The sequence below is a fragment of the Mustela erminea genome, chromosome 8 (genome assembly GCF_009829155.1).
Source record: "Mustela erminea isolate mMusErm1 chromosome 8, mMusErm1.Pri, whole genome shotgun sequence".
NCBI classification, from domain to species: domain Eukaryota; kingdom Metazoa; phylum Chordata; class Mammalia; order Carnivora; family Mustelidae; genus Mustela; species Mustela erminea.
Genome location: NC_045621.1, coordinates 40,148,314 through 40,173,861, shown reverse-complemented (window position 1 = coordinate 40,173,861; position 25,548 = coordinate 40,148,314). Strand labels below are relative to the sequence as shown.

Below are 25,548 nucleotides of genomic sequence, written 5' to 3'. Positions count from 1 at the left end.
ACTGTCACCCTGGCCTGTGGCGGGGATGGCCCCTCCCCGCTCAGCCCCAAACCACCGTGTGTCGCTGATCCTGTCATTCCGCTTGCACATCTTCCCTGCCCCAGCCCCTACCAGCCACACCTGAGTGATACCTGCCCTCTGGTCTTGGGGGCCCCAGCCCAGTGGCCCTCCCAGAGCTTCTGGGATCCTGCCACCTCCTCACTCACCATCATCAAGGATGCGGCTGGGACTCTCTGACCCAGTTCACAGACCTCCGAAGACTGGTCCCAACACACAATTAACTCCTGACTTCCCAGCTCCACCCTGCACCCACGGGACCTCTGCCCACCTGTCCTCTGCCCCCAGATCAAAGGTATACCCTTCGAAGGCACAAAGGCAAGTGAAACAGGAGAGAAAGGGATGTTGGTAGGTAGGTAGTCATTGGTTCTTAAAATCAAGACTCTGTCTGCTGTCAGTGACAGGGAAGTCACTGCCTCTCAGAGCAGCTGCTCTGCCTTTGGCCAGCTCTGAACCCCAAAGCTGAAATCTATCCTTGCCTATGGTCTTAATCCACCCCCTCCATGCCCCAGGCCCCAGAGAGCAGATTTATGATGACCTTGACCTTGGCCCTCCTGGGTCTTCCCTCCCCGTTCCCAACCAGAGTGCAGGGCAGAAGGTCCCCCCTCCATCTGGCCGGGATAGAAACCTTTCATTCTCTCTCTGGTTTTCATCCCCTTGCTGACTGGGATTCAATTTGGTATGAATGGAAACGGCCCCTCCTGCCTGCAAGCTGTGCATTTCTTGCCACGTTTATGAACTTTGCCCTGCCAGGTAGTCCTGTGAGGGATTCCCCTCAAATGTGACCTCTTGTCCTCTATGTGGTCTTTCTTGGCCTCCTGAAATCACAGCTTTACTCTCTGAAGCAAAGCATTAGCCAGGAGGACAGGGCCTCTCCAGTAGATCCCACAGGGCACACCCCAGCATTTATCGACCAGGACATGGATGCTGGGACTACCAGGGTTTGCTGGGGTCCCAGAGCTGGCCATGGTGCTGAAGGAGCTCCTCAGCTCCTCACAAACTGGGCCCAGCTGCCCCAGGGCAGGCCCTTGTCTTATTGCTCCCTAACCTCTAATACTTTAACACTTGTTTCTGCTTGGCTGATTATTTATAGGCAGGGTCATCAATGGACTACCACCAGACCTGCAGGCAGGTAGGAAAGGAGGCAATACCCCAGGACAAACTTTCTGTTTCTGTGTCATTAGGTAGCTAGTTCCAGGAACCAGAGCAGTCCTCAGTCCTCAAATCTCCCTGACCAGAAAGTCCAAATTCCTGCCTTAGGTAAACAAAGATAACTCTGCCTGGAGCAAGGGAAGCCACCCTTCCTGCATGTTCTAAGGTCACCTGCCCAACTGCCCTGAAATGTTTTTGGACGGGGGTGAGGGTAAGAAGAGGGAGTTGGGAACTCACCCATGAGAACTTGAGGGCAGCACCTGGGGTCGCTAGGGCACCTGCTGTAAGCAGAGGGGTGCGGTGGGATAGGGGGAGGGGTGCCTCAAGTCCAGCACCATCCTTCACATTTTTTTTTTACAGAAGAAAACAGAACCAGATAAGAAAATCTTCCCTAAGTCTCTAAACTCTTTGAAAGCATAATGGAAGTTCTGCAGCTGTAATCAAGAAAGATATATTCACATAGATACAACCTCTGCATACACTGTATATACCCCTTACATAGAGTCCATGGGAGCCCAGGTTCTGAACCCTCAGATGGATGGGAAGCCACAGAGAGCCTAGCATAGCTCTCCAGTCTAGCACGCCATCTCACCCAGCTTACACTCTACTCAAGGGTCCGTCCTGTCCTTCACCACTCCAAAAGCCCCTACACTGGAAGGCTCTTGTTGGGAAGGAAATGGGGTTTGCCTGGACAGTGCTGGTATAACTTGATTACACCCCTTTTCCTGTGAAGAGTGCCTGGGTTCCGATGCTATCCACTATGGTCACCCCAGAGGGAGGCAACCATTCTGCTACCCCAGCTGGTGGGGTGGGGAAGGGCTCGTTCCCACAGCTTCTGTAAAAAATCACCCTATCAGAGAGGCCACAAATCTACCAACTCAACCTAGCCACCAGTAGGTGGTGAGAGGTATGTCCCCAGAGGATTCAAGTCTTCCCACTTCTGAATTGACTGTTGTATGACCGTCTCTCGCTGCTAGCGTCTTTGAGTCTCCCCAAGACTTTACTTTTGGGTATGTCTGTACATCTTCCCTTTCCTTACTTTGGTTTCCCGGCATTCTCTTCACTGTTTTTGCTACTCCTTCTCTTGAATGACTCAGAAGATGTTTACTTGAAAGCTAGTTATACAAGCCGCTTTAAGCATTTTCCCCAAAAGTGCGTCCTATGAATAGAATAAACAAACTTCAATTATAAAATGATACATGAATGCATCCAAATTGCAGTGGTTAAACTGTAATTTCCATTGAGAAAGATGCGGTCGCCCAGATGTGCAGACTCTTCCAAATATCATTAGATCTCAATGGGAGTGGAAGACCAGACTCTGAATGGCACATTTAGCCTGATGACCCTAACAGAAAATTGTTCTCTTTCTATTCCAAATCACTCAGGCTGGTGAAGCTGGAGAGGTTACCCATCTCCAGTCGCTCTGCTGAGAAACAACTGGACCAATTTCCATGGAGACCAGGGGATCTGAAGGTTCGGAAAATCCCTGGAAGGAATTGGTGAGCGGTTCCCAGGAGACTGACGATGGGTGGGACAAGGGGAGACCTGAGTTACTCTCAGAAGATGAGAAAACACACCATGCCAACCAAGGGACTCGAGACAGAGAACCTGGCCGCTACCTCCCAATTCAAAGAAACTCCATCTTCAACCGCACCGTGAAACACAAAAGCAAAGTCCAAGCCAGAGATGCTCCAGAACAAAATACCCCCCACCAGGCAGGTGAGTACCAGGGACAGCTGGCACCGCTCTCCACTGCTAGCCAGGTGGAGTCATCAGGACTGAAGGGCCCCAAATAAATAAGAGTAAAAGGCCTTGAAGACTATCAAGGACAAGTCTAGTAAAAGAAACACTTTGAAGCTGTTATCTAAAGGATTCAATTCCCACAATATGATGACATGGGCACTTCAGGAGAAAGTGTCGACCCAAACTGTACAGTAAGACTGGCTTCTATTTAAAAGAAACATCTTGTTCCAGGACTCAACAAAACACCCCCAGACGTCCATGCCTTCTAGCAGGGAGGCTTGGAGCTGTCCACATTTGGGGATATCTGGGAACATGAGTTTCCTGAGTGCCGAGGTCCTATCTTTGTTCTCTCTCATGGTTGCTGGGATGGGCAGAGTTTCTGCTGCACTGGAAGTATCTGAGATAAATACCTTGGCAATAAGAGCTTTGCAGCTGGGTCCCTTAATCTTTTCAGTGAGTCCCTAGCACATCTTATCTGCTTAAAGTATATTCCTTGAGCAGAATATGGTTCAGAAACTTTTACAAATGGTGGGGGGCTGTCAGAGCTGCAAATTCCTTTCTTTGTGACTTGCCCACATGCCTGAGTGGGTAGCACGCTGGGGGTGTGGACTAGGTGCTAGTTTCTTAGCCCCTGGGGTATGGCACCGGCCACGAGACGGTCTGTAATCCTCCATTTGCTGGATGTGGCATGAACCCATGAACTCATTCAAGACATCCACTGAACTCTGTATCGGGGAGCCTTTTGCCACATAGGAAATCACCCTCAATATATAAAGATAAAACTATAATATTTATTATTTCTTGTGATTCTTGGGGTTGATCGGGTGGTTTTTCTGTCTGGACTGCTTGGTCTCACCTCTGCAGTCCTCTGGTGGCTCATGTGGGCTTGGAAGGTCAAGGAAGTCTCGCTGCGCTCACTGGGGGCTAGTGAGCTGGTTGATCAAGGTGGGTTAGTCTCTGCTCAACCTCCAGCAGGCTGACTCAGACTTGTTCCCAATGCAGCAGGGCTCCCAGAGGTCAAGACTCCCCCTGCTTGATGGGAGAGGTGGCAATCTGTGGGTGTTTGCTATCTACAAACACACAAAATTACGCATCAAGGACCGAATTAAGAGCAAGAGAAATACGATGGAAATGCTATACTTGTGGAAGCTGGGAGAATGTCTGTCATACGACCCTCTCAACTTTTGGGATGTTCGAAAATCTTATGAAATGAAAAGTGAGAAACACAATCTTACACAAAGAAAGTTGAGTCTCCGCCCTTGAGGGACCCAGCAATATTGTAATGATGTCATCGACAGCCAGCAATGCCTCGAGGTTTACAGGAAAGATAAAGGCGAAGAACAAGACCCCTCAGGAGTGGTTGGGAAAGATTCCCCAAAGGAGATGAAGCTTTAGCGGCGTCTTGAGGGGGACATGGCCAGAGAGAGACAGGAGCTAACCTGGTATTCAGTGTTAGCTGAGCTCTTGGAGGTATTCAGTGTTATGGGTGTTCTTACCTTACCCATTTTACAGATTAAAAACAACAACAACTGAAACAAAGAAATTGAGTCACTTACCCTAAATCATATAGCTAGTGAGTGGCCTGGAGTTCAGATCCTTCTAGTCCAAAGCCCGTGCAGATGGAGAAGGAGGTTAGGGAGGCTCTTTCTAACAGAAATATAATGCAAACCGCATATGTTGTTTCAAATTTCACAGCGGCCACATTAACAAAAGTAAAAAGAAATAGGTAAAACTCACTCTAACAACATGTGTTATTGAACACAAAGCCTCCAAAATATGATTGTACTGTCATATAGTCAATAACTGATATAAAAAGTTCATCATGAGACATCTTGCAATTTTTTTTGCAGGATGTCTTTGAAAACTGTGGAATATTTTTGTTGGAAATATTTGATCTGGATTTAGGATTCATAAAATGTGCAGTCAGAAAAGCAGATTTGCATGCCCAGACTGTTCCATATAGCCTTAAAAGTCTTCCGGTAACTAAACTGAGTACTGGTTTTTACATTTAAATTTAAATTAATGTAAGTTAAAAAGAAATGAAGAATTCATTTCCTGAGTCATATCAGCTACATTTCAAGGGCAGACTAAGCCGCATGTGGCTAGCAGGGCCCTATCGAAACTCTCAGGGTTAAAGCATTACAAGAAGAAGGAAAAAGAAATACAGCTGCCCAGGGGTCAGGGGTTGGGGGTCTTTTTGAGCCTGAGAAAAGGCAGGTGTGGGACTAGTTGGAGATGAGCCTGGAGAGGGAAACTGAGTCAAGGGGGAAAGAGTGCTTGACTTCCCAAGCCAAGCCAAGAATCCCGACACCGGTGTAGACTAGAACAAGGGTCACTTCACTTCTTGCCATCCTCAAAGATGCCATTGATGTCCAGACCATAAATACTTTCATCAGACTCAGAGTTTTATTTTTAAAGTGACTCCCTGTTTCACTTCCCTGGAGGTAACTCCCTCGACCACCCCAAGCTTCCTGCTCCAGAGTCCAAGGAGAAAACTCCCCCCCAGCTCTGTCCCTAAAGGGGCAGACAAGACAGATCAGCTGGCATCCGGCTTCCTTGGCCCGCTCCCAAACAAAAGAAGATTTATGCTCTGACTTCTCTCTGCTAAAGGGCTGCCTTTTCAAAGTCACACTACAATGCGGACTGACGTCCCAGGGTAGGGAGCTTGGCTCATTATTTAACAGCGTTTAGATCTCGGACATTGTCAATTTAGATGTTAAAATTTCGATAAATTGCAAATGATTTTAGTCCAGTAGGAACACTAACACTGGTAGTTCTGCTTTTATTGGCCTCTAATATATTGACCAGTTTTTTTTTATCTAAGTTGCAATCTCATTTCTAATCTTCTCCCACTCTGTGTGTGTGTGTGTGTGTGTGTGTATAAGCAAGGGAAGTTTCTTACATAGTAACCATAATTTTTGTAGAGATGGCATCCCAGGTCACCAAATTCATGCAAGCCGTGGCAAATTCCCCTCGAGGGGGCATGACAGGAAAAGCACCCCTCTTCATTCCTCTCCCTTCCCCCCTGGGGGAACTTGCTGCTGTCCCTGTCACCAAGAGAACTGCCTGAAAGCGGGGAGATGCACATTTTCTAACTCTCTGCCTTTCTTAAATGTCACAGATTCACTGGAAAATGGACAGTCTGTAAATGAGCCCCTGACCTTGAATTTCCCCCAGAGCAGAATGTCTTGGTGGAAAATCCCAATACAGCCACACCCAGGAGCCAAGAGAACAAGGTAAGAGAAAGCAAACGGACCGCAGGGTTGGTTCGCCACCAGAAGTGGCAGGGATCACTGCGGCAAAGTTTTGACAGGGCTGCAAGCGTGTCTCATGGTTCTTTAAAAAAAAAAAAGTCACTTTTTGTTGCCCATGTTAAAAAAAAAAAGCAAAACTCCACCATCTCCTTTCTAAAAAAAAAGAAATAACAACCCATTGCTACTCTTTCATCACAAAACTAGGAAATTGTAGATATTACAGATTTCAAGAAGTAGAAAAGGAAAATCTCTATATTGTACCACCACCTGAAAGGTTTTAATGTAACTATTGCAAAGTTTTTTTTCCCTGTATGGTTTATGTCCATTTTCTCTTCATAAAATAGGATCTTACTATATATCCTGTCTTCAGACTTAATAGTATGTCACACAAACACTTCTGAATGTTACTAAATATTTTTCTACACAATTGTTCAATGGCTATAATATAATCTAAATAGTATGATTGAATTATAATTCATTAATCATGCTACTGTTGTTGGACATTTGGGTATTGTATCAGCTAGGACTAAATTTAGCTGCTTGTAACAAAAAAACCCAAATGACACAGCTTAACGAGACTGAGATCTATTTGGGTCTCGAGTGAAAAAAGCTTGGGGGATTGCGACAGTAGCTCCTTCGTACCTCCAGGAACCCAGTCTCCTCCCACCCAGCTGTCAAGGTGATTGCCAGAGCTCTGGCCATCACGGCCACGGTTCAGGTAGTGTGAAGGAGGAAAGCGGAGGGGAGTGGGGGCACATACCAGTCTATTCTGTTCTCCTATTAAGGAGCTTCCTGAAGCCCACTCAATAACTGGGGCTTATATCTCATTGGCCCAAATTAACTGAGTCACGTGGCCACCTATACGTGCAAGAGAAACTAGAAAATGTAGGTCTCTTTCAAACCAGGTCTGTTTCCACCCCCTGGTGAATGGATGCCATAATAAGAAATAAAGGAGAATGGATATGGGGAGGCAACAGCAGTCTCTGACCCAAGGAAGTTTCAATTTTTTGCTGGTTTGTAAGCCACCCTATGAGGAAGTCTCGCTGTAGCAAAATCTGGACACCTGTCTCTCCCTATTTCCTTAAGTTCCTAGAAACTTCATACTTTCTACAAATCCCTGGATGGTTGCAGGAAAATAGCATTCCTGTATTTGTACAGGGAAAGTACGGGCTAGGCATCTCGTCCCAGACCAGGTGACAGGCAGCCTGTTACTTCGTGATACTACTTTGACCATCGGCCATTGATTTTATATATTCATATATATAATTTTTATACATCTGATATACTTACATATAGAATTTAATAATTTAAATATGTAATATAATATAATTTAATAATAAAATGAATTTATATATACAAATAAACAAGGCCCTCATTCACTTACATGGAATTATATATTAAAGTCAGCTGCTTCCTGTCGCCTCTGTTCTGGCTTACGAGCCAAAAATCACCACTGTAAATATCTGCCCACCTACACTGGGAGCTCCAAGAGACAGTGCGTGAGAGGTCAACCTTAGCTCACCCCTCACGTCCAGGGATCAGCAGGAGTGACAGGACAAATGTTTGACAAGCAGGACCCAGCATTCTACTAAGGGTCCCAGAAAGGTAGAGGAAGGGCCCTGGGAGCAGGGAAAGGAAAAGGACTCAGGACAGTGGTCATCTCCCAACCAGTACACAAATGTTTCCATATAAAAAAGAGAGTAAGGGGAAGGAGACTGGCCAACTGTGAGCTGCCCACTCCTTCCCAGGGGGGGATCCCCAGAAAGACAAAACCAGCAGGACATGGAACAGGTGTGGGGAGCTCATTGTAAGGAACCAGTTCACAATTGTGGCAGCTTGGTGAGTGTAGAATCCTCCGGATGAGATTGTGGCTGGATACTCAGGGAATTGCTTCATAATTCTGTTCTGCTCGGTGAGCTTACACTTTGCTCTAGCAAGGCCTTCAACTGTTTGGATGAGGCCCACCCACAGGATAAAGTGTATTCAAAGTCCTTCAAAGTCTCAAAAAACATCTTCACAGAAACAGCCAGAATAATTTGACCACATGTCAAGGCATCATGGCCCAACCAAGTTGACATCTGAAATTAATGTCATATCTCCCATCTTTGCGGGGTCAAGAGATCCACTTGGAAATCTCTGAAATCTGGGGGACACACAGACCAGAACCTGGCTTGCTCCTGGAAACATCTAGATATGAGCCGGCTGACAGCTTCATGGGAAGGGAGGGGTAAGGGCTGAGCCGGGGGTGAGGGGCAACCACACCAAAGGCAAGGCAGAGGAACATGTTTTCTTGGAGCCCAGTGTGGACCTCAAGGAAGGGAACTGGCTATGAACCACCCAAGATGGCTTCTTGCTAGGGGCAGGTGGACCTTGGCCGAAAGAGGCTGAGAAACTTGGGGAGTCATAAAGTGGCTTGAGAGCTTGGCACATTCCACAGAACTCTGGTCAGAGAACGCCACAGGTGCCCCACTCTGGGGCCCAAACAGCTCAGGGGGCAGGAGATATGGAGCAGCGGGTAGGTAGAGGCTTCCCAGCTGTGGCAGGCCTGTGCTGGGAGAAGAGGGCTGCTGGTACTTTGCAGCAAGTTCAGGGTGCTTTTCTAAATACCTAGCAAAAGAGACTGTCTGCTTGTAACTAAGAGTCACCAGAAGAGTGCTGTGTGTGGTCTGCCTGAGATCCTGAGATCCACGCACAGCCCAGGCAGCTGGCATCAGCCACAGGCAGGTGCAGGTGGGGACAGGAGAGGACGGCTGGGGTCCCCTCCCGTCCGCACCCTCCCCAGGCCAGCCAGCCCTGGGCTTAACTTTGGTCTTATGGCCTAGCAAGGACAGAGGTTCTAGAAAACTTCTTCAGGTCAATCTCAGGATCCCCATTGTGATCATTGTTTCTATTACATCTTCTGAACTGGATTTCCATGGCAGGGTAAGTCACAACACACCTGTTATGGACAAGTTTTCTAGAGAAAAAAAAAACCTCCTCCCAATGGCCCATCAGGCTCCCAGGGCTTCGAGCTATTGCTTTTAAAGGTAAAAACCAAAATATTAATTTCTCTGGGGAACGCAGGAGCCACGGTACATCAGGGTGTGTTTGATGAGACACATCTGGGGTAGCATTAGTGTGTCCCATGCATGCGAAGCATCCGTTCTCTCTCTTCCCTTGCTCACGCTTCATATCATTAGCACCTTGGCGTTCGGAGTCTCAGACCTCTATTTGTGTAAAGAAATGTAATCCCTGCTCTGGCCCCCATCCTGTGTCCCCACCTTTGGGGGCTGTGCCCCTCATTCAGAGGGCCGCGGTTGAGTCCTAGCATCTCTTGCTAAATTTCAGTCGTCACTTTCCCAGGGCCCGTAGCCCTCCACTTCTGTTGGAAATTCCTCTTTTGCTCTAAGCAGGGAAAATAATTCTGTCTGCTAGATTTGTGTGTGGAAAAGGCTCCATGATCCAAATGGAACAGAACAGAGACAGAGACAGAAAAAGAAAGGAAAGAACCCTCCACGGTACAAAGACTGGGAGCAGCTGAGAACGACATAGAGTGTCCCTCTCGCGCAGGCCCCAAAGAACCTCTCCCTCTTTTTTTGTCATTGTCCCTATGGGCGGTTTTCATCAAGGTCATTTGAAAAGGACTTACTGAAGGAAATTTTACGTGACAACAAAATGTACACATTTGGGGCAGGACAAATGTATTAGTCAGCTCAGCGGCCATAACAAATACCACAGTCTGGGTGCTCCAGCAGCAGACCTTTCTTTTCTCCTCATTCTGGAAACTAGACATTGGTGATCGGGACGTCAGCACGGTCAGGCGCTGGGAGGGCTCCGTGCCTGGCTTGCAGACAGCCTCCTTCTCAGTCATCCTCAGATGGAGGGAGAAAGCAAGTACCCACCTCTTCCTCCTCCCAGAGGCCCGACCCTCCCAACCTCATCTAACTAAACCCATTCTCTTCCGAAGGTCCTACCAGCAAATACCATCATGTGGGGGTTGGGGCTCCGATATATTAATGGGGGGGGCATAATTCTGTCCACAGCAATAAATATGTATCTCTATATACACCCACCTGAGCATGGTTACATAATAAAAATTTTAACTGAATAATTTTAAAGATCTAACCGGTTTTATTCATCCATTCATGAATTGGGTAGCACCCCGTCCAGCAGGTAGAGGGGAGCTCCAAAGGGAGACCCAAAAGAAAGAGGTTTTCCAAGACAGCATAATATCATAAAGAGAAAAAAAAAATGTTGATTTCAGAGGAGGTCACCTTATTTGGGGACACAAAGGTTTTAGTTGGTGGAGAACCTCATCTTCCATTAGGGGACCAAGAGGGTTCCTGTGACAGATCACCTTATCTGTGCTGATCCGAACATTCCTGACTGACTGGGTGTAGTTTATTTTCCTGGGCTATTGAAATGGTACTTAGGTGAGCTGTTAAGAACTGGTTTACTGACTTGGTGCTTTACCCTAAGCGATGCCATCTTGGGCCTGTGGTTTTCTTTTTAACACTATCAACCAGACCAAGAAACAAAACATTTCCATTGCCCCATGAGGCTCCCTGAGACCCCTTTTTTTTCAGTCAGTATAAACCCTCTCAGACGTCACTATCCTCTGCCTCTGTCACCATTAGCTTAGTGTTGCTGGTTCTTGAAATCAACCCCACAGTGTGTACTCTGTGTCTGACTTAGTTTTCTGAACATAATATTTCTGATGTATGTATATCAGATTGCTCTTTTTATTGCTAGGAAAAGTACCACAACTTGTTTATCTTTCTGTTGGATATTTGGACTGTTTCCAGTTTTCAACCATTATAAATAAAGTCACTACAAGCGTTCTTAGACAGTCTTTCTGTGGGTGTGTCTCATTATTTCTCCAAGTGTATACCCAGGAGTGGAAGGGCTGAGTCTTATGATAGGTATATGCCTGACAGTATTAGGAAAGACCAAATAATTTCTCACAACAGTTGTATTATTCCACACCCCTACCAGCAAGATATCAAAGTGCCAGTCACTCCAGGTCCTAGCCAATGTTGGGAAATGTCAATCTTTGTACTGCCTCTGTTCTAACATACTGTGGTTTCTCCCTATAGTTTTCATTTGTACTTTCTTGATGACTAATGACATTGAGTACCTTTTCATACATTTATTGGCCCTTCATGTTTCTTCTCTTGTGAAGTTCCTGTTCAAGTCTTTTCCCTAATTTTAACATTTTTTTTAAACTTGTAGGAGTTCTTTACATATCTTGACTAAAAGTCCATGATCAAATATATCTATTGCAAATATCTCCTACCAGTGTGGCTTCTTTTTTAATCTTCCTGTCTTTTAATGATCAGAAATGTTTATTTTGATGAAGACTAGTCCTAAAGATATTCTCCTATGTTTTTCTTTTCTTTCTTTTTTTTTTTAAGATTTTATTTATTTATTTGACAGAGAGAGAGAGAGAGAGACCACAAGTAGGCAGAGAGGCAGGCAGAGAGGCAGGCTCACCGCTGAGCAGAGAGCCCGATGCAGGGCTCGATCCCAGGACCCTGAGATCATGACCCGAGCCGAAGTCAGAGGCTTAACCCACTGAGCCACCCAGGTGCCCTTCCTATGTTTTTCTTATAAGAACTTTATACTTTTAGCTTTCCCGTTTAGATCTAGGGTCTATACACATACAAGTTGCTCTGTCATCATTTATCATTTTTTCTATCATCATTTATTAAAAGATCTGCTCTTCCCCCAGTGAATTGCTTTGGTGCTTCCCCTCCCCCCCAATCCACTGACTGCAGACATCTGGGTCTTTTCTGGACTTTTATCCTGTTTCATTGATCTAAGTGTCTTTCCTTATGCCAATATCACACTGACTTAAATACTGTAGCTCTATACTAAGTCTTAAAATCTGGTAATGCAAGCTCTCCTACTTTGTTCTTTTTAAAGATTGTCTTGGCTATTTTAAGTCCTTTGCATTTCCATATAAATTTTAGAATCAGTTTGTCAATTTCTACTCCAAAAAATGTCTGCTAGGATTTGGGTTAAGATTTCATCATCTATATAGGTAAATTTGGATATCACTGACAGCTTAATATTAACACATTAAATTGCTCAATGTAGGGGCACCTGGGCGGCTCAGCTGGTTAAGCATCTGCCTTTGACTCAGGTCATGATCCCAGGGATCGAGCCCCATATCAGGCTCCCTGCTCAGCAGAGAGCCTGCTTCCCCCCCTCTCTCTCTGCTGCTCCACGTATGTGTGCTCTCTCTCTCTCTCTATCAAATAAATAAATAAAATTTTTTTAAAAAGAGAAGCTTGAACATTAAAAAAAGTAAATTGTTCAATCTATGAACATGTCCTAAACTTCTTTTTATTTAGATATTCCTTAAATTAACCTAGCAATGATCTATAGTATTTAGTACAGAGGATTTACATATATTTTAATTATATTTGTCCCTAGGTATCTCGTGCTTTTTATCCTATTTTAAATGCCAGTGCTTTTTAAGTTCACTTTTCAATTGTTTATTGGTAGTATGGCCAATAGTACCTATGCCACCTAGTATCCTATGACCTTGCATGGCCACCTAGTATCCTATGACCTTGATACATTCACTTATTAGTTCTAATTACTTGTATATTTCTTTGACTTTTTTCTATGCACACAATCCTGCCATCTGTGAGTAAAAAGTTTTAGTTCTTTTTTCCCCAATCTTCATCCTTCTACTTGTTTTTTTCTTGCCTTATTGCACTGGCAAAGACTTCCATTACAGGGTTGAATAGAAGTGCTGTGAGTAGATATCCTTGTTTTAGTTCCTGGTCAAGAACACTTTGACTGCAAAGATCAGAAGCCTACTTCAACCTGTTCAAGTGAAAGAGGGATATTGTAAGGATGCTGAAATCCCAAAGAATTCAAATAAAAGATATGAAGCCCGGCTTGACAGGGATGGAAAAACCATTAGGAACCAGAGCCACTTTCTCATTTCCTTGAAGGCTGTGGGCTCTACTCCTTTCTACTTCTCTCTATGGACTGTTCTATTCTCCTGCTCTCTCCTCAGGGCAGCTTCTTCTCACTGCCTTTCAGCTTATGCATAACCCAAAATGGCAGCCATAGATAGAATGACCCTTCGGGTTGGTTTTCCACAACAAATGGATACTTCCTTTTGAGTCTCTAACAGAGAAAGAATTTCTAAAGAAAAGAATCTGGTTGGCTAGATGTTTATCTCTGGGCCAAGTGGTTAAAAGAATAGAAGGTAGGATTAATGGGGCCATTCCCACTTCACTGGTGGGAGCCATGTTTCGGGTTATCTGTGAGATGTATGTGAAGGATAGCCAGGCACTCAAAAACACATCTAGTATGGTAGATTCTGGGTCTCCTGCACAAGAGAATGCCATAGGGGACACATTTAAGATAAGAAGCAGCAGAATGCAAGCAGGAGCTGTAGAGACTGGAGTAGATTAAAAGACTGAGGTCCCCCCAAAACTCGGAAAAACCCAGGAACAAGTCCTCTAGTTTATAAGCAGCTTGAGTGGTGCTGTTTTGGAGTTTGTAATCTTCTTCTTAGTAGTCAGTGTCCACCTCCAGAGATTCTAGAATTGTCCACAACACACCCAAGTGTGTTCTGCAAAATCTTCTTCCATATGCCAGCAACAGGGGTGTCACAGTACTGCTGGACAAGAGGGAAGTACAATTACCACAGACAGATGTGCTATACAGAGGGGTACAAAAAGGGAACTATAACTGTTGAGGGCCTTAACATGTGCTATCTCTTTAAATTCTCTTATGGTTATCCCTATTTCACAGACAAGAAAACTAAGACTCGGCAAAAGTTGGTAACTAGGTTGTTTGAGGTTGCACAGCTAGTGAGACAACTAGACCATGAATCCAGGGGCTCCAACTCCACACCCCATGATCACTCCCCAGGCTGCTGAAGGTGAAGGTGTTCCTAGAGTAAACTTGGCTGTGAGAAGGAGAGTGTTCTTGTTAAGCTGCTCACAGGAGGCAGAGCCCAGAGGCACAGGGAGCCTCCTAACCCAGTCCGTTGTCAGGTCCCTTTGGAGTCGTCTCAAGTCAAGGTGTTGCACATTGGGTCTTTACTATAGATGCAGTGTCATAAGTCAGGGTTCTAGTCCCAGAAATCATTCCATATCATAAAAAAACAAATTGAGGGGCACCTGGGTGGCTCAGTCTGTTAAGCGTCTACCTTTGGCTCAGGTCATGATCCCAGGGTCCTGGGATGGAGTCCTGCAGAGGACTCCCTGCTCAGGGGGGAACCTGTTTCTCCCTCTCCCTCTGCCTGCCACTCCCCTGCTTGTGCTCTCTCTCTGTCAAATAAATAAATGAAATCTTTCAAAAAAAAAAAAACCAAATTGATAAATATGTATATATATATACATGAAAGAAAGAATAAAACTCAAGCATAGGCTTTTATAAATGGACATTTCTGCATAAAATTAAACTATATTACAAAATTTCATGTTGGACAATTTTTCTGCATGAACTGAGCAGGCTGATGCGTAAAATATTTGTCCACTGAATGTCCAGCTGAAAAGACCTTTGCTTTTCCTGGCAGTGCTGGGGGAACTGCAGGAGTTCCTTATTCCATGGATGGTCAACCTGCATTAAACATTAGAATCATCCAAGGGCTGACACTCAGAGAGAAGACAGGGGTAGCTTCACTGGTTAAACAACTCTGCTCCAGCTGGTTCAGCCAGACCCTCCTGACCATTAAATATTGTGACTATCAATCCTGGATCCTTCTCCAGAATAGTCATTGCCATGAAACCCTTCATTGACCCCAAAGACTCAGGCATGGCCCTGTGAGTCTCTGAATGCTGATGTAGGGCAAGGAACGACTTCCATATTGGGAACTGTACCTGTTTCCAGGGAAATGTGGAAGTCCCACATACCATAATCCTGGGGGCAGTTTGTCGGGTGTTCATAAATGCCAGTTTGGGTTGTTACTAGGAGAGTCTCAGAGTCCTTACAAGATCTGTAAGTGCAAGATGTAAATATTGAGTCACTGCAGGTTTGGGGCTGTTTCCTTTATTGAAGGAAACTATTTTCAAGGATTGCCATTAGTCAGTCATTTGGGGCAACACAGGTGCTGAATAGATACAGGCTCACTGTAACCAGCTTCTAGATCTACCGAACTACGAGAAACACAGGAAAGACAGAAACAGGTACAAGAACATGGTACACATACATTCAGCAAAATCCAAACAGGGAAATGGGACAAATGACCCAGTTTCTCAACAAAGTGCAAGGAGAAAACAAAAAAGGATTATTAACCAGCTGCAACAGACCTCATTGGAATCCAGTTTCAAGCACTCTGGGAAGGAAAGTTTCAAAAACAATCATGTGAATTTGAACACAGATCAGATATTCGGTGATGCTAAGAAATTACTGTTAATTTTTAAAGGTGTGTTAATGGTATTGAGGGGTTTTTTTCCTGGATCTATTTAAAAGATTTTATTTTTTTATTTGAGAGAGAGAGTGACCAAGAGAGAGCACAGGAGAAGGAGCAGAGGGAGAGGGAGAAGCAGATGCCCCCACTGAGCAGGGAGCCCCACTTGGGGGAGGTCATTCTATTTTCTGTCTACTTTAGGATGTGTTTGAAATTTCCCATAATAAACAGTTTGATTTTCATGTTCATTTTTTGAAAGCTTATTTTTTTAAAAAATAAAAAGGCAGGAGCTAAAGTAAAGAGACCCTTCAGCCGCACCCCACCCTCTACCAACGTCCTGTCTTCCAGAAGGTGGAGCAGAATCATCAGTGCTCACTGCTGGTCATGGTGGCCTGGGGGACATTAACTGCAGGGTCCTTGCAAGCAGGAGATGCCAAGTTTTGTTCCCTCCTGAGTACCTAGCACTTCTCTGACACACCAGAAGCACTCAGTATTTGCAGAGAACTGATGAGACTGATGAACGAACAAATGAATGCAGATGTCCTGGGCAGAGGTTTCTACCCAGAGCTTGAAGACACATCTGCGCAGCCGGGTGCAGCTGGAGCCCAGGGACGTGCAGACTAAGGCTTTTGCACAGCACAGAGGGGTTTGCCTGCCCACCTGCCTTTTGGAAATAACCCACTTTCCCACCTCCCCCAGTAAGAGAGGAGGCCCAGCGCCCTCAGCACTAAAAAAAATGCAAATAGAGCTTCGTAATTAATTTCCTCCCTGGCTTTCCCCAACCTGGGCACTGGCCCCGGGGTGGCCCACCCGGTCTGCGGCGCATAAACAAAGGACAGGAGAGCCTTTGAAGGATCTCAGGCCACTTGGTCGGGGCGACTGAAGAGGTTTGAATTTTCTATCTCTGAAATTGTTTCTATTTTTACGCTGTCTCAGAACAAATATAACTGTGGCTTATGTTTCACAGTTTATGCAGCTAATTTCATAGACTTCTAACAGCTATCTTATTCTCAGCTGTTCTAAACTTTTTTCCTCCGTTGGGCAGTTGAAGGGGCGTGTTCCTCCACCTCCCCACAAAACCTTGTGGGTGTGGATTGCGGGGCACGTGGTGGGGGCGGGGCTAGATATGGGCGTGGCCCCCGACTTCTCTCCTTCTGCCCCGCCCAGAGGTGACGGACAGGCTCAGGATCCAGTAAGGAGCTCAGTCCTTAAGGGGTCAAGTGGGCAGCCTTTTGGACTTGCTGTTTCCTTTAATATTTAAAATAATAATAACAAGGTGCCTCTAGCTCAGTAGGTAGCGCGTCAGTCTCATAAAATAATAATAACAATAATAATAATGGCCTTTGGACTGTGCTTGGAGCATGGGTTTTACCCACTCATAATTACATCGTTAGTGTTTTAAGCTGCAGACCCCTCCCCCTTAAATTGCCCCCTTGGGTTAATTTTGTTTTATTTTGGTTATTCTGGTTTATCTTAGCTATCATTTTTTTCATTTTTTAAATTCCATACTTTACCCTTTTATCTTCCTTCTAATTTCCCCCTATTTTAATCACCTTTAAATGTTTTCCTTTGACATTTTACTTTTATAATTATTACCACTATTCAAATTCAAGGCTTCTGGATCTGCTTCAACGCCAAAACCTTTTTTTCCCCTTCATTTTGTTTTATATTACTATTTAAATCCCTAAGCCTCTGTGGGTTTGTTAGCTTTAACTTATTGTTTTATTTCCAATTTCATTTTAACTATAATCCTTCATATGCCCTTTTGTTTGCTTGACTGATTCCCCAACTTTTCAGCAACCTAATTTTGGTTCTTAAATTATTTTATTGGTTCAATCTATCCTTCATGCATAAATGTTAATTATTCTATTTCTTTTGTTAGTCATGATCCTGTATCTTATTGCTTGTGGATTTTCTTCTCTTTTGAATTCTTAATTTAAAATTTTTCACCTTACGGGCTGGCTCTAGGGAAGATGCAGAAGGAGTGGGTGAGATCAGGACCCAGGAAGCTGTTTCTTTGAGTTTCAAGACCCGACCTATCTAACCTTCAGAGGCCCAAAAGGGTCCCCACACAGGCAAGATCAGAGAAACTCAGAGCAGAATTTGAGTCCTGGGTCACCCTCATACCAGCACGTGGTGCTGGGTAAATCAATCCTTCCTCTCCCCACACCTCAGTCACCTTCTACCTTCAAAGAGGAAAATCAAGGACAGGTCAAGCACATACAAGCATGTGACCAACTCCCTCTGAACCTGGGACAGGTCATAGAAGGTTATAGAAGAATACAGACAATGTGATTTTGTTTTTGTAAGATTCAGAAGCTGCCAAACTACACAAGGTAAGCTGCCCAAAATGCAAAACCCGAGTCTAATCACAGAAAACGTCAGATAAATCCAAATCAAGAAAACATTCTACAAAATAACTGGCCTGAAATCTTTGTGTCAGGGTTACAAAAACTGAGCCAAGACTTCCAGACTGATGGAACCCAAGGAGGGCAGACACCAAAATGCAATGACTAACACTAGACTGGATCTTCTTGCCATAAAGGACATTATTGGGACAACAGGCAAAATCTGAATGGAATCTGAACATCAGTTGCCACTAATGTATCCAAGCTGACTTCCCGATTTGGGTGTTTATATTTTGGTTACAGAGGAACTAGTCTTTGGTTGTGGAAAACACACACTAAGAAGCATTTAAGGACAATGACACATTAGATCAGCAACAGACTCTCCAATGGTCCAAAAGTACAAAAAAAGTTCTTTGTACTGTACTGTTGGCCCTGGAAAAAGTCAGGAGTTAAGGACACCAACCCCCATGCAGTCAAAAACTCACATCTAACTTTTGACTCCCCCCAAATTAACTACAAATAGCCTACTGTTGGCTGGATGTCTTATCAATAACATAGTTGATTATCACATATTTTGTATACATACTATCTATTGTATTCTTACAACCAAATAGGCTAGAAAAAAGAATATGTTACTAAGAAAATCATAAGGAAGAGAAAATACATTCACATTGTTATATTGTAATAAAAGATATCCACAGACAAGCAGACCTACATGGGTTCAATCCCATGTTGTTCAAGGGTCCACTGGGCTTGCAACTTCTGAGATTCTTTCAGAGTATAAAAAAGAAAATAATTTAAATACCTTAAAGGAAAATAAAGATCCCCAGGTTCTACATCTAGACACCCGGGCTTGACTCTAGCTCCATCATTTATAAGGCAAGTTACTTAGTCTTGCTTTCCCTCAGTTTACTCATCTTTATATTGGGGATAATAATGCTTAACTCATTACAGGTTAAGATCTATAAAGTTAATGCCTATAAAGTGTCAAGAACAATGATTGCTACCCAACACACATATTACCTGTTATTACATCTCAATGATTTGTACCTGCTGCACTCCAGCCCCTCCCCCTCATTCTCTGCAATGTTGCCTGGATAGTTCTATTCTGATCCACCACACCTATCCTCACACTTCCTGCTTTAGGCTGTATTAGAAACTCCTCTCTTGAGCTCTTATAGCACCATATAATATTCCCATTATAGGTCCTAATTTATAATTTCCCCACAACTTATTTGTCTAGTCTTTTAGATGATGACTAGCTCAAAAGCTGGGCTGATACCTTTGTTCACTGTCATATCCAGGCCTAAGACAGTTAAAAAATAAATGAATGAATGACTTGGATTCATGCCTCCCTGGTCAGAGAATACAGAATGAGGTACCTCTTTTGAAGTTGTGGATGTTATTCCAGGGCCCACTTCGAGAGAGCACCATTCCCACTGCCATCTCTGTAAAAGGGAGGCTGGAGTTGAGCAGTGCACAGCCTGAGCTACTATACACAGCAGTCCTGACCACAAATGAACATAGTTGCCATCATAGATGATCTGTTCTGTTATCCATATATTAATAGGAAGAATGAATTGCTTTTGTGGTTAGCTGCTCTAAAACAAAAATCATTCATTTTGGTAGATGTTTCACTCATGCAAAGTGCAGGAACCCATTCATTTATACGTTCATTTAATGAATATTTATTGAGTACCTTCACTGTTCTGAATGCTGATTTCTATCAGAAAACTCCTTATTTGGTGAGTCAGGAGAATATTTAGCAACCATTTTCCCTGGCAGCTTCCCAGAAAGCCCCAACATCCTAAAACCCATGGTCCAGGAGCTCATTGTTGGGCCTTAGCTGTGTAGTTCTGATGCATTCTTGCCTGGAAAGGCTTCCAGGCCCCAATCCCCTTAGTCATGCTCCATAGAGGAGACTGTGGCCTTGACCACATGTCTTGGGGTGAACTCAGAGCAGCTCTTTTAGAGAAGATGCTGGCTCTGGGCAGGTTATCCCCAGCAGAGGGCAGGGATACTGAGAATTTTGTCCCATTTCCTAATTTTCATGAAAGGGTCTATGTCAGCCATCCTCTGGACTTATTTATTCATTCATTTGTTCATTCATTTCAAGCATGTTGGTTGTATAGGAGTAGCTGTCTCAAATTTAAATTATCAATATCAAAAGGCAAATACACTAATCCCTTTTCAAAAATAGACTGATCAAAGCAATTCATCATGTTTCTGAGACTTTCTGACAGAAAGATGCCAAAGTAAGAAAACAAAAACTCCTGAAACGTGATCTGGCAAATTACACTATTTCATGTAATTCACAACTAGAAAAATATAGTGATCACTGTGAAAGCAATCAATAGCTCCATTAAAAGGTACTAGATGCTTTGACAGATCATCTTCCAAAAGTCCTAGGACTTATACCTACTGATGGAGAAAGCGGCGTTCCAGACAACACACTGAATGCCACTGATTTTTAAAACATTTCCAAATTTAGAAGTATGACCCACGTCTGCAGCATTGTGTGAAATACATAGGAAAATGTACAGATAACGCTTAAAACAGTGCTGGTGACAAAATAGGTACTTGGTAAATAAGCGCCTATGGGAGTTTGGAAAGCTCGAGGTCCCTCGGCAACTCTGACACAGCACGATCCCTGTGTGCTGTCCTTGGACTTCACATGCCTATTTCCGGTTTTCAGAACATCAACTCAGCTTTATTGTTCAAGGTCTGCTTTAATCACCACACAGAGCACACACACAGCCCAGATCCCTGTCCTCTGCTTGAGCTCTATGCTGTCTCCAGCAGAGCCCTTCTGGGGTGCTTTCCTTCCACCCTTCTGCTCTGGCAGCAAAACCTCCCTGGACATTTCTTCCAATCATGCCTCGGGCTCACTTTAAGTGATGCTGTAAAAAAAAAACAAAAACAAAAACAAAAAAAACTGGTGCTTAAAAACAAAACAAAAAAACTGGTGCTCCAAATTTCCTGTTACATGGACTAGATCAAAACCACAGAGCACGCCATCCTTCACACAGCATGAGAATCCATGGGAGAGATGGCTTGTTCTGTCCAGAAATGATTTGCTGGGACTCCCCCTGCACACAGGGAATCGGATGGGAGGGGGAGTTTTGCGGGCTACAGAGAGAGCAAAGAGCAAGGGATGTGGCCTTCGGCACCCTGTGGGTACACGTGTGTGCCTTGAACAGGAGCGTTACAGCATCTGCTGCCTTTCTTCTCTCCCACAAGGGTAATTGGCACTGTGGGTCTCCTCGATCCTGACACTGCCTGTCAGGCAACTATAAAACCTCCAAATTAAGATCTTGACTCTGCACCAGGAATAAAAGCAAGCTCGATTTGGGCCAAGTTTAATTATCATGCCAGGAGTCTGAACTTCCCAGGTTGCAAAGTCACGTGTCTACCAAGAGAAGGCCTGTCACCCCCCGACTGGGGTCAGAGAGCTAAGACCCCGTGTGTGGGCAAAAGAGAGGAGATGGCTGGATTGGGGCGGGGGGGTGGGGGTCAAGGCAGAAGAACAAATCCCAGGTGGCTCCTTGTACAGACCTGCTCCACCTGACAAGGGTCACAGGAAGTAGCTGGGTTGACGCATGTGTGGACATCCTGCACGGCTGACCCCTGGGGGCGGCAGGAAGGACCCCGTGTCTCCGTCCACTTTGGAGTTTCTGCTCTGGCGAGTGTCACATGCATGAAATGGAGTGGTGGCAATAGTTGTCCTCAGAACTTTTCTGGCAAAAAGCTGAAGGAGCGTGCAGGAGCCCACCTCCAAGATAGCCCCCAAACCCCAGCACCCAGTATTCACACCCTCCCGCTGAATGACCATTTCTAACTGACAGGTGGACATAATGGTTGTGAATTGAAGCCAAGGTCACAAAGGGCAGTGAGCATCAGTCTCTCCCTCTTGGGGATCGCTCACTCCATGTTATGAGGACACTCATCAGGCAGCCCAGGGAAGAGCCCATGGGGCAAGAAACAGAGGCTTCCTGCCAACAGCATGTGAATGAGCTTGGATGGGGAGCCTCCCGGCCTGCCAACAACTGGATTGCAGTTTCATAAGAGACCCTGAGTCTAATCCCTGGGCTTCCTGATACTTAGAAGCCACATGAGAGAATAAACATTGTTGGAAGCTGCAAAGTCTCGGGGCTGTTTGTTACACAGCAATAGATAACTACTTCACTGGGATTGGGATCCAGTTCTTCTAAGCCCACCTGACTCTTTCTCATGTGCCCTATGCCTGATGATTTATCTGCTCTCCCAACACACACACACACACAGCTCTTAGGCAATGACTGCTGCCAAAACATAAAACTCCACCTTCCTTGTCACAGTGGAGACAAACCGAGGGGCAGTTTATGATCCAGAGCCCCATCGGGGCAGAGGGACCCGGGCTCTGCCTGAAGGCACATTCTTGCTTGGCACTCTCCTCTCCCTGTTTTGTCTCCCTGGTCCAGCACACTCTCCCCGGGGAGCTCTTCCTTAACAAATCATCTGCACCAGTCTTTGCCTCCAGGAAACCTGACCTGAGATACCCCTTGTTAAAACCTAGCCTCCTCGAAAAAAAGAAAATTAAAGACATCACCTTTTACTGAACTTTCCCCTTAAAGTGATCAGACTCTAACAGACATTCTTCCATGCCCATAACTCATTAACTTTTAAACCAAGAAACTATAAGTTTACAGCTTTAAACACATCATTTACCCAGCAGTTTTTTAAAAAGATTTTATTTATTTATTTGACAGACAGTGATCACAAGTAGGCAGAGAGGCAGGCAGAGAGAGGAAGAAGGAGGTAGAGAGAGAGGAGGAAGCAGGCTCCTCACTGAGCAGAGAGCCTGATGTGGGGGCTCGATCCCAGGACCTTGAGATCATGACCTGAGCCAAAGGCAGAGGCTTAACCCACTGAGCCACCCAGGTACCGCTACCCAGCAATTTTTTTCAAAAATTATACAAGGCCTCTATTCTGTGAAAGACAATGAAATAAATCCTTTGGAGACCATAAAGATGAAATCATGTGTCCTGGAAGGGTGATCACATTCTCAGTATTTTCTTGTGCAATGTTTTGGGATTTCGCGCAGTGGTCATTAAAGTAGGTAACAGCCAGCCACGCACTTGCTGGGTGTCACAGCGGGTGCTGAGGCCTGACTGTCTTTAAGGCTCTGTAGATAGTGGCTGCTCAACAGTCACTTGTGGAATAAATAAATTACTGAACAGTTGGCAGTTGACACAAATTTGTCAGCTATTCTTCCTTGCATTTTTTTCGGAAGCATGTGGTGAAATCGATCATATGTTAGTGAGAAAAAGAATGAACCGACAGACAAGGCAAGTCTGGCTTTGCTGGTGACGGTTTCAGATCAAAGTGCCTCAGACAGAGGTAGGGGGATAGTGATGGGGGAGGGGGGGTAGTCTCGGCAACAGTTCGGGACTGAGGAGCCTCCCCTGAGCCCCACCCTCCCCACAGGGTTGGGGGGGGGTGGCGCCCCCTTGGCTGTCTTTTCTGTGTCTTTTTATAAAATCATGATACAACTGTCTTGCCGGCCTGAAGGCAGGGGCTGGCCTAGAAGACCCTGTGAGGCTCCTCTCTGTCCCCCCTGCTCATCTTCAGTGGGAAAGTGGAGCGAGGATTTCCAGGGGGGCTGGGGAGGGGGGCTGGGGAGGAGGGCTGGGGAGGGGGGCTGGGGAGGGGGGCTGCAGGGCTGACTCCACAGCCCTCCACTCAGCCTCCATCTGCTTTCACTGATTCTTTGAGCGTTCCCACAAAATGAGCCATTTTTTTTAAAGTTCATATAAACCACATGGCACACTGTATTTAAATCAGTTAGGAAAACATACACATCCTCAAATGCAAACAAGCAAAAGACATGAAAAGATTATTCACAAAAGAACAATACAATACAATCAAAATACACACACACAGACACACACACACAAAAACAAACAAACAAACAAACAAACAACCAAAAACTTCTCTAGGGAAGAAATGGAAACTTGAACAATACGCTGTTTTTCACGTATCAGATTGTTAAATTGCTTAAAATTCTAATACTGACTATTAGAAAGAATGCAGAAGGAGACACTAGTTGGGTGTAAACCAATATAACCATTTGGAATTTCACAATGTATGTGAAAGGCACTAAAAATGCTTTAATCTTTGACCAAGAGTCTATCGTGAAAAAATCCTCAGACATCAGACAAAGATGTTTTTCTCTGAGCTATTTACATTTCATTTCCAGCAGGTGCGTGTTTTGGGGGCCTTTACCATGATCCAGCTTTGTTCTAGGAACTGGGGGTCTAGCAGTGAACATAAGGGACCAAAACCTCGACCTTTGTGGGGCTCACATTCCAGTGGGTCCCCATACCCCGGAGCTCCTGCGTTTGCCAAGGTGACCGCAAATGCCACTTCTTTCCCTTGGCTCTTGTACCGCCCCAAACTCAATATTCTACACCTCACATCGGACCACATTAAAACTTGATCATTCCCATGTTTCTCTAAACCAAATGTGCCGTTTCTCTAAATATTTTTCCTTTCCCCCAACTTTTTATAAAGAAAAAAACTGAACATCCAGAGTAAATGAAAGAAAGAATTTCTATATATCCTCAGCCTAGACTCAAAAAAACCTAACAACCTGCACACCTGTGCTTTCTCTCTCCCTCCTCCATTTCTACTAAAACCATGTGAAAGCAAACTGCAGGCATCATAACACTTCACATTTAAAAAGCCCGGAGTACAGCTTCTAAGAATAAGGCTGTTCCTCTACGTCATCAGAATGCCATTATCACAGCTAAGAAAATTCACAATCGCTCCATAATCTGTCTAAAATCCGATCTCTGTTCTCATTTCTCCTGATGGTCCCCCAAAATGGCTTGCACGGCTGGGATCTGTGAACCAAGATTTCACTAAGTTCCAAGAAGTCACTTTGTTGCTTTGCTCTCTTCAGACTCCTGTCAACTAAAACATCTCCCCACTGTGTGTTTCTGACTGACCTTGGCCGAATCCAGCCTTGTTGACGGTAGCACGGCCCCCACTGCGGATTTGGGTGATTGCCTCCTTTTGCGGTGTTTTAACTTGTTCCTTTTCTGCCTGTATGTTCCTTCAAGGCAAAGTCGGGGCTAGATGCTTCATTGGATTCAGCTGAACCATTTTTAGCACGAATGCCATCCAGGTGACGCGTTTCCAACTGCATCGCATCAGGAGGCACTAATGTCAGCTGGCCCACTCTTCCTGACGCTGAATTTGATTGTTAATTTGGAAGCTGCCAGATTGTCGTGAAGGAAAAGTACCATTTTTCCTTTGGCAACTGTTAAGTTACCTGTGAAACCATGTAAACATCCTCTTTCTAATAACTTGGCTTTTTACCTCCATTAATGATCCTTCCTGAATGAACCATTACCTTGGAATTGCAAAATGGGAATGTTCTAGTGTTCCTTCTGCTTACATGAGGTGATATTCTTCTATGAAGAAGACTCCTCCTTTGTTTTTTTTATTCGTTTTGCTCGGTTTTTGAGTATCAGTCTGGATTCATGATGGCTTTGTTTTCAGTCTGATTTTTGTTTTGTTTCAGTTCTATTAATTTAGAACTATTTGTTTTTGTCCTATTCCTCTTGATGCTCAGACTGTCACAAATGTA

General features: G+C 44.6%; 2 protein-coding genes across 2 annotated transcripts in view; one reads left to right on the top strand and one right to left on the bottom strand.

Annotated features, from left to right (window-relative positions):
• Window positions 1-25,036, bottom strand: part of NEU2 (neuraminidase 2) — a 69,227-nt gene extending 44,191 nt beyond the window's left edge. Inside the window, exon 1 of the mRNA XM_032355196.1 lies at window positions 24,905-25,036. The gene's annotated coding sequence lies outside the window, so the exon portion shown is untranslated. The remainder of the gene's footprint in view (window positions 1-24,904) is intronic.
• The window catches only part of NGEF (neuronal guanine nucleotide exchange factor), a 98,264-nt gene that overhangs the window by 24,613 nt on the left and 48,103 nt on the right, over window positions 1-25,548 (top strand). The window contains exons 2-3 of the mRNA XM_032355191.1: window positions 2,595-2,928; window positions 6,074-6,188. Coding sequence (XP_032211082.1) covers window positions 2,661-2,928; window positions 6,074-6,188 — 383 coding nt within the window. The 5' untranslated portion in view covers window positions 2,595-2,660. The remainder of the gene's footprint in view (window positions 1-2,594; window positions 2,929-6,073; window positions 6,189-25,548) is intronic.